The sequence below is a fragment of the Helianthus annuus genome, chromosome 9 (genome assembly GCF_002127325.2).
Source record: "Helianthus annuus cultivar XRQ/B chromosome 9, HanXRQr2.0-SUNRISE, whole genome shotgun sequence".
Lineage (NCBI taxonomy): Eukaryota > Viridiplantae > Streptophyta > Magnoliopsida > Asterales > Asteraceae > Helianthus > Helianthus annuus.
In genome coordinates this window covers 187,801,374-187,809,821 of record NC_035441.2, presented here as the reverse complement: position 1 = coordinate 187,809,821, position 8,448 = coordinate 187,801,374, and the positions used below count along the sequence as shown (strand labels likewise).

The 8,448-nt window shown below is 34.4% G+C and overlaps 1 protein-coding gene across 1 annotated transcript; it reads left to right on the top strand.

Moving 5' to 3' along the window:
* The first annotated feature begins 2,896 nt into the window (after positions 1 to 2,896).
* On the top strand, positions 2,897 to 8,448 carry LOC110880235 (protein EMBRYONIC FLOWER 1). Its single transcript, XM_022128820.2, has 5 exons — positions 2,897 to 3,027; positions 4,486 to 4,641; positions 5,018 to 5,277; positions 5,379 to 6,460; positions 6,985 to 8,448. Exons 2-5 carry the CDS (start codon positions 4,499 to 4,501, stop codon positions 8,230 to 8,232), a joined length of 2,733 nt encoding a protein of 910 aa, XP_021984512.1. The 5' UTR covers positions 2,897 to 3,027; positions 4,486 to 4,498; the 3' UTR covers positions 8,233 to 8,448.

Sequence of the window (8,448 nt, the reverse complement as noted above, 5' to 3'; positions counted from 1 at the left end):
GAAACCTGTGGTCAGAGATGAGTAAATGATACTGAGTACCAGTACCGAATTTCCCGAACCAAAAGATTTTAAGTACCAATTCGGTACAACTTTTGGCGTTCCTGGTACCGGTTCGCTATTTTTGGTACCGTAACTGGCATTTTCGGTACCAGTATCGATTCGATATAGGTTGGCACCGAGCTCATCCCTACCCCTGAAACTAAAAAAAAGAAATCATTAAAAGTTGAAGAAAATCAGCAAAAAAAAGTTGCACGATACCGTTGTTGTTTGTACAGTACCCATGATCAGTGATGAGCAAATGGTACGGGTTAGCAGTACTGAATTTCCCGAACTAAAAGATTTTCAAAATCAATTCGATGTCGACTTTTGGCGTTTTATGTACCAAGCCGGTGTCGGTTTTTACCTTTATGTATCGATATTTTCGATACCAGTACCGGTTGACACAAGCTTATCAAACTTAAAATTAAAGAGGATAATAAAAGTATTAAAAAAACTATATATATTATTATAATATTTAAAACACTATTCATTTGCGTCTATTTTTAGTATATGTATAATATATGTATAATAAGAGCAAATTAGATCATATATAATATAATCATATTACCATTGGCGGAAAGTGGGGGCATTTATGGGCGGAGGATGTCTGGCAACGCTGGCTAACCCACTCTGTGCCAGCGCTGGGCATGGCGTTGCCCAGCGTCGCTTTGAAGCCCGACGTTGGGCGAGGGAGCAGTGTGAGCGGGCTAACTAGGATTGACTGTTGAAATTTAACCGTTTGAGGTAGCCGTTAGCCAACAACTAGTTAATTAAAAAAATGTGATGAATATTTCTTTGACTTCATAACGGCTAGTTAAACCCGTTATTTTGACTTTATAGTATTAAACAATGTGATGATTATTTCTTTGACTTTATAAGGTGAGGAAAACATGATACCATTTATATATAAATAAAAAAATTATTCTTTAAAATAATTTACTTTTTGAATCTTATATATAACTACAACCAGGGCGCAAGATAGAAGGTGCTGGGGAGGGTGTTTAACCCTCAAACTTTTCGCTCAGTATTGTTTGGTATGTCGCTTTCATATTGATTTTTTTAGGTATAAACTTTTTTGACCCCCGGTTTTATAATTTTTTTAGATATATACGTTTTCGACCCGCTGGTCGGAAATCTCAAGTTTCGCCACTGACTACAACACTAACAAAGCGCATGGTAAGTAAGAACTAAATTTCTTATTTATCTCTCGTATCTCGACCTTCGATGATAGCCCGTTGATTTCATTAATTCAGACGGGTATAGGAAAAGGTGGTGATATTTTATTTCACAATTGAATAAGATGAGCTTTAAGAGAACAATTTGGAGTTCTTGCATAATAAATTGCACAATACTAGACACGAAATAGATCTTCTAAAGAATAAGTCCATTTTCAAATAAGCCAATTCATTTGAGAATGTGCAAATCCATTCGTTTTTCTATTCAAAGTTCGGTTAGCTCTTTGTCAAACACCAATGTTTGTATGACTTTTAATAAAGTATATACATGTTAGTTTGCTAATTAGTTACTATTAAACTAAAAAAAAACTTTTTTTTTGTATTTTTTTACAAAATTTAAAAGTATTAGTTATTGGTTGAAATATCATTTATTTACTTGTTTTTTACTTATTTTATTTGTAATAGTTAATTGCTGAACACATTCATATATAGCCAAAGGAAAAGCTTGGGAAAATCTTTTTGTGAATTTATTACTACCGTATAACGTGCTATATATATGTTGTCCATCACCTTAATTGACTACTTTTTAAAAGTTTGCGTGAGAGACATTTTTTTGATACCTTACTTGAGAATAGTAGGATATAAACATCTTTTTAGTAAATTACTCGTAAATTAATATCACATTTTTGTAGATAAACTATATAAATTTTGCTTATATATATTTTAGGGTGAAGGAAAAACCCTATTATATTTACTAGTCCCAAAGTATATGTTACCAATATTTAGTTAGTTTTTGTTTAATTATATTCCAAAATTGAGCTTTATGTATATGTAAATTTATCTATTCGTAATTAAGTTTCTATGCTATTCAATAATATTAAATGTAAGTAATAAATTATGTCTGAAATAAATATTAACCCTTACTACCATACCAAACCTAAAATGTAAAGTTGATTGCCTAGATCTCGAGTTTCAATTTAAAAAGTTTTTTTTTTTTTCACACAAAAAAAATAACTAGCAACTTGATATTTTTAACTATTATTTTCATTTTTATTTTTTAAATATTAACTCACTGATGAATTTTTTGTTTTTTTTTTTTTTTTTGTTTGTTTTAAATAAATTTATTAATTAACTCATTGATGAATAGGAATACTAATGGGTTTTATCGATGAAATAATTACGTATAACATCAAACCCTAATTCACGTAATTGTTCCGCCCTCTTTTATCCATTTGCATTATTACCGAAATTACCCTCCACAAAAATCTAAAACAATTAAAGTTGTTTTCTATTTTCCCTCAATTTATAAATACATTTTAAATTTATAAACCCCATACCCACCGCACACGCGTTTAATGGAGCGTACACTACACGAAGCAATAGTCTTTCAGATAAGTGCGCGGCCTCTTTTGGACTATCCGAAAAGACCAAATGACTAGAATGTTGACCAAAGTCGCGTGAGTGTTGAGCGCGTGGAGCGAATTAGGGTTTTGATTTTTGGTAATTGCGATGACAAACAACAAGCACTCACTATTTTGATGAGCTGGCAGTTTTTTATTGGTTTATCTTTCACATAGTTTACACCCTCACAGTGTGTGTCTCTGTATACGTGTATATTATTATTATTATATTTATTATTGTTATGGTAGTATATAATAAAAACCTTTCTCTTTCTCTCTCTAAAACCCCCCACACACTCTCTCACTTTCTCTCACTACATGTTTCTCTCTCCATTTCGCGGAAACCTAAAGTGGTGACGACTAGGGTTTTCGGGAGATTCGCGCTCTAATTACTCTCCATCGCCTTCAAATCTGTAAGTAAAGTTCCGATTTTTGGATTCGTTTCTTGATTCTGGATCCACTGATTGTTTTCTCAATCGTTTTCGTTGAAGAAATCGATTTCAGATCTGTTGGGGTTTCGTTTGTCGGTATTTTCGATTTGTTTTTGCTTTTGTTTTTATAGATACACATCGAGTAAACATCATGATCTGAGCTATCCGTTTGTTCAATTTTGATGCTTGATTTTGCTCCTGTAAGTTTCTGGGTGGGTTTTATGATGCATCTTGAATGAAGTTGTGTAAGTTCATACACGTTTTATGGATTTGACTGATGTTATAAAAACCTAAACCTTCAGTGTTTGTGTGGGTGAATCGGTGTGGTGGGTGTGAATTTGGGATAAATTTGATGAATTTGAATTGGGTTTTCTCGATAAATGTAAAAGCTTTTATCTTTTTTTATTTACTTTTTTTTAGTGGGAGCGGCGGGGTAAAAGAAAACCCTAATTGATGGGTAACTTGATGATGCATTTTGTTACCCATGTCGGTGTTTGTTGTCTGTATTTAGCTGTGTATCTATTGTTGTAGATACAGATTTAATTTTCTAGCTTACCATATATATTTTGCTTTGATGCTAGGGTTTGTTCATTCTTTTGACTAGTGGGATTTAAATGTTAAGTTTTGGAGTTCTTTTATTATGTTTAGTAATTAGTAATTGAGTTTAACATATAATTACAGTTTAAATACATGGGTTGGGTGTATGATCAGTGACAAGTCTATGGTTTTCTTGACTCATAGGGTTCCAAAAAATGTATGCTATATAGGTGTTGTACACGTGATAGGTCAGTTGGTTTTGCCCTCTTATTTCTAATTATTTGTTTCTATAGTGCATGTACTTTGCAGCTGTTTAGTTCAGCTCATGTAACTTATTACTGTTTAGTTTCTGCATTAATGTGTGTTCACAGTTAAGTTTGGCCTGCATATGTATATTGGGAACTTATCATGAAATTATATTGAACATGTATCAATCTATACACTAGTTTAAATTCTATGTCTGTCTAAATTTATTAAACCGTATGATGAATAGATGATGTGATTTTTTGTGTTAAGTTTATAAGTTTATGTTTCTTGATTATACCGCGGGTTGGATGTAAAAGTTTGGAATTTATAATTTCGTTTCTTCTACTTTTATCATCGGCGTTCATGTCACTTGGTCATTGTGTGTACATGTCTCAATATCTCAGTTTAGTTTTTGTTTATTTATTTGTTCCTATTTATAATATATGTGAGTTGTGACCATTGGTAACGTTTAGCTGTAAGCGTATCGTTATCATAACCGTTGTTTATAGTGTCTATTTGCATGGCTCTTTTACTTCTGATCTTGCATGGATGTTTTATCGAAGCTTTAGTCAAACTGTTTGTAATCTTATGCTACTGTTCTTTTTCATTAATTATATTTATTTTAGGATTTAATCATACATGTTTTTCTTGTCATAGTGATATCTTAAACATGAACGACAATGACGAGAGGGGCATTGTCCCAGTATTAAACTCCAGCCACTCAACTGTTAAGATTGATTCTTTATGTATTAAACTGGGCATTAATGCGAAGGAGAAGGATGATTCTTCAAAGTGTAGCCATTTTTCTATACGGTAAGGTTTACTATTTTAATCCTCGTTACTTATCATGAAACTGCGGGTTGATTTTTATTAATGATCTTTTGATTAACATTCTACATTGTTGCATACACAAGCACAATGTTAATGATCTCTAAGGAGTAATCTCAAGCATTTTTTAGAAATCTTGATAACAAATGTCTTTGCTTTTATTTGTATGTTATATATTATTATCTATCATTGCTAGAAAATGTCTTCCCGCAACTAGCTAGCTATTTATATTAGTCTGTTTATCTCGTTCAATATGTTTGCTTGATGTGAATTCATATTTCTTGTTTGTATTTACTTTGATCAACATTTACATAACTACCCTTTTTTCTTATTTGACCTTATTAATATTTGGTCAACTCAGAGGTTATGTTGCTGGAATGCGTGAAAAGGGTAACAGTAACTTGTTACCTTTTACTGAAGAACTGCCACCTATGGAGATCCCGAAGTTTAGATATTGGCTTTGTGAAAAGTGTTTGCAGAATAACGAAACTGCAAATGCCTCAACCGACGCCACGTTAATCTCTGCGTGTGATCATTGTGTGCTTTCACCTTCTGCAAGATCATACCCTCAACAAAATGTTAATGGAGTAGCAGTTCTCCCTTTCGGTGAGGGCACTTCAGGTAATTTACACTTAAATGAGTCTTAATCGTTAATTTAACAGTTTGATTTTGGGATCAGTCTTTGATTTTTTGCTTCTAAATAATGATTCTTTATCCATTAGGTTCTAAACCTGTTGATAAAAAGAACAATGATGAAACGATCAGTGCTGCTTTAGAAGCTGATGAAAGTCAAAATTCTCTAGAAATCCCCGATAGAGTCAAAATTTCTCAAGAACTAACGAAACATTGTACCATTGACGCTAATGCTGGTAAAAAAGTGAGCAGTGAGTTGAAAGATCATGAGAATGCTCAAAAGTCAATCATAGTTGACGAGACCATAAGTCAACCTTTCGAATCTGGTCAGCAGAGTGATAATTACCAAAATGGACATCCAAGACGAAAGGCTCGAAAAGTGCGTTTACTGAAGGAATTGTTGTGTGGAAATAGTGAAATTAAGCAACAGAAAAAGGACAACTCGTCTTCATCACCTTCTTTCCAGGTTAAAAGGAAAATACTGCATGATAATGACGATCAACAACAGAATCATGAAAATGACAACGATCATCGACATGATCCTAAAAAGGCGAAGGATGCAAGTGCAAAAAACAATGTGGTGGAACAATCTAGAAATCCAGGAGGTCGTGAATTTGGAGAAAATGTTAATAAATACGAGTGGAATAAACACGGGACTCAGAGGAGTTCGATTCATGATAAAGTTGGCAGTGATCCAATGCCACCTTGGCGATCGATATTCAGTGATATGGGAAGAACAGACAATCGGGTTCCGCCAACTTACAGTGTGTCTAAAAGCAGAGGAACAGAACCCTATCCCAACTTCATGAATCCACTAAAGTCAGACAAAAAAGTCAACTCTTCGAAGAAGATGTCAAACAATCCTATTAAAAGTAATTTTTTTGTGGATGATTCAAGGAGGATGAAGAATGATAGTCTGGCAGACACGGGGTTAGGGCTTGATCTTTCACTTAATTATGACCCGCAGTCTCACGGTCGATCTCAACTGCCAATTCTGAATCGACCATCTAACCAGGATTACAGTAGAAAATCTGGTTTTTTCTTGGGGGAATCGAGTAATTTTCCACTTAGGATTCAACCGGATTCGATAAAAGCAAAAGAAAGATCCGTTCATGAGAAACAGCTCTATACACAACTTCCGTATGGGAGTTGCTCTGGGCATCAGAAATTGGTACGATTGTATTTATTTTTTTAATTAGAGTAAAATGCCATTTTCGTCCCTGAGGTTTGGCCAGTTTTGCGACTTCCGTCCAAATGTTTGTTTTTCGCATCTGGATCCAAAGGTTTGAAATCTTGCCATTTTCATCCGGCTTGTTAACTCCATCCATTTTTTTCCATTAATTCAGGGGTATATTCGTCTTTTTTGTTAACTTAAAGGGCAATTCTAACATTTTTGAATACTTGTACATTATGCGAAATGCTTGTACATAAAGTGAAAAAGACTGAATTGCCCTTTAAGTTTACAAAAAAAGACGAAAATAACCCTGAATTAACAGAGAAAATTAGATGGAGTTAACGAGCCGGATGAAAATGGCAAGATTATAAATCTTTTGGATCAATATGCGAAAAAACAAACCTTTGGACGAAAATCACAAAACTGGCCAAACCTCCGGGACGAAAATGGCATTTTACTCATTTAATTAATATGATTAATTTCTTTAGTATATGATTAAAGTGTTTGCTATTAATTTATAGGATTTTTCTGATCCGTACAAGAGGAACATTGGAGTTGGAGGGTACTCTGAACTTACGAGGCCTAATAATCATCAAAGACAAGAGAATGTGTTTTCAATTGGGAGATCAGATGAACGGGAAGTTATCGAGCTTATGGCTAAAAATCAGTACGAGAGGAATTTATGCGAAGCTAACAATGGGATAATATCCGGTTTTCACAAACCCATGAATGAAGGAATGACATCATCACATCGTGATTATCTCACCATGATAAGACCACCTGCAACGAATGAGAACGTGGGTCCTATGAGAAATCCAGCTGGCGGCTTCTTCTATCAAGATCGAGTTTCTTCCTTTGCAATGAATCAGAAGAAACCGTTAAATGGCGTTTGGATGTCGGATTCTGGACCTCAGAGACATTATGATTCGCGTTATCATTATGCGTCTAATGGGAATAATAATAAAAGACCCCAAACCCACCTCTATAATCCCAGTAATATGCAGGTACTTGAAGCTTTTAACAAGTACAACAATGGTACACATCATCATGAAGGCGCCAACATGCAATTTGGTCAGACGTATGCAAAATACTCAGATAAAGATAAGGGAAAGAGTATGATGGATTTGGATCTGAATCTTGTGGCTCCAAATGTCGTTGAAGAGCAAAACAATTTTGAATCTTCGGATTTAAACACAAACCGCATGCATTCGTTTGATTCTTCATATTCAAATGAAACCATACCCGCAATGCAATTGCTAAGCTTAATGGATGCAGGGAAGTTAAGTCAACCGTTCAGCTTGACCAGTCAAACATGTGCAACAAAACCGAAACCGAAACCGAACTCGTATTGTTTTAGTCATTGTAGCTCAACCCTGACGGAAAAAACTAACTCGATGGTCAATCCGATTGGAAGCTCACATACCAGTGTGTTTCGAACTGGTCAAAATGTTAAGTATGGTCAACAAGTTTATCATAAACAACAAGAGGTGAAGTCAAGGGGTACATCGTTTGCTTCTGTAGGCCGCAGACCAGAGGATTCTTATGTTTTTCCTTCTCAATGGCAGGCAAATGAAGGTCAAAATAAAGTGGTCAACAGAGCTTTTCGACCAATGTCTGACTCACCGAGAACTGAGATCTGCACGATTAACCGAAACCCGGCTGATTTTAGTACACCAGGACCCGAAAATGCTTATATGATTAACGTTGAAGATCTGGTTGTTAATGTGGAGAGTTATGGATCAAACAGTCAAAAGAAGGCTGCATCTTGAATCTGTTTTGAGATAAAAATATATGGTAATTTCATCGACAATAAGAACAATCAAGATTATGATGAGAATAATCCAGGATATGAATGAATGCTTCTTTAACTAAATTAAGTTGTGATTGCCTTAATGGCAGACAGGTATGGTTTTGATTATATTAATATTCTGTCAGTTGTAAATATATTATGTAATAGTTCATAGAGTTGGTTATCTTTTGAGACA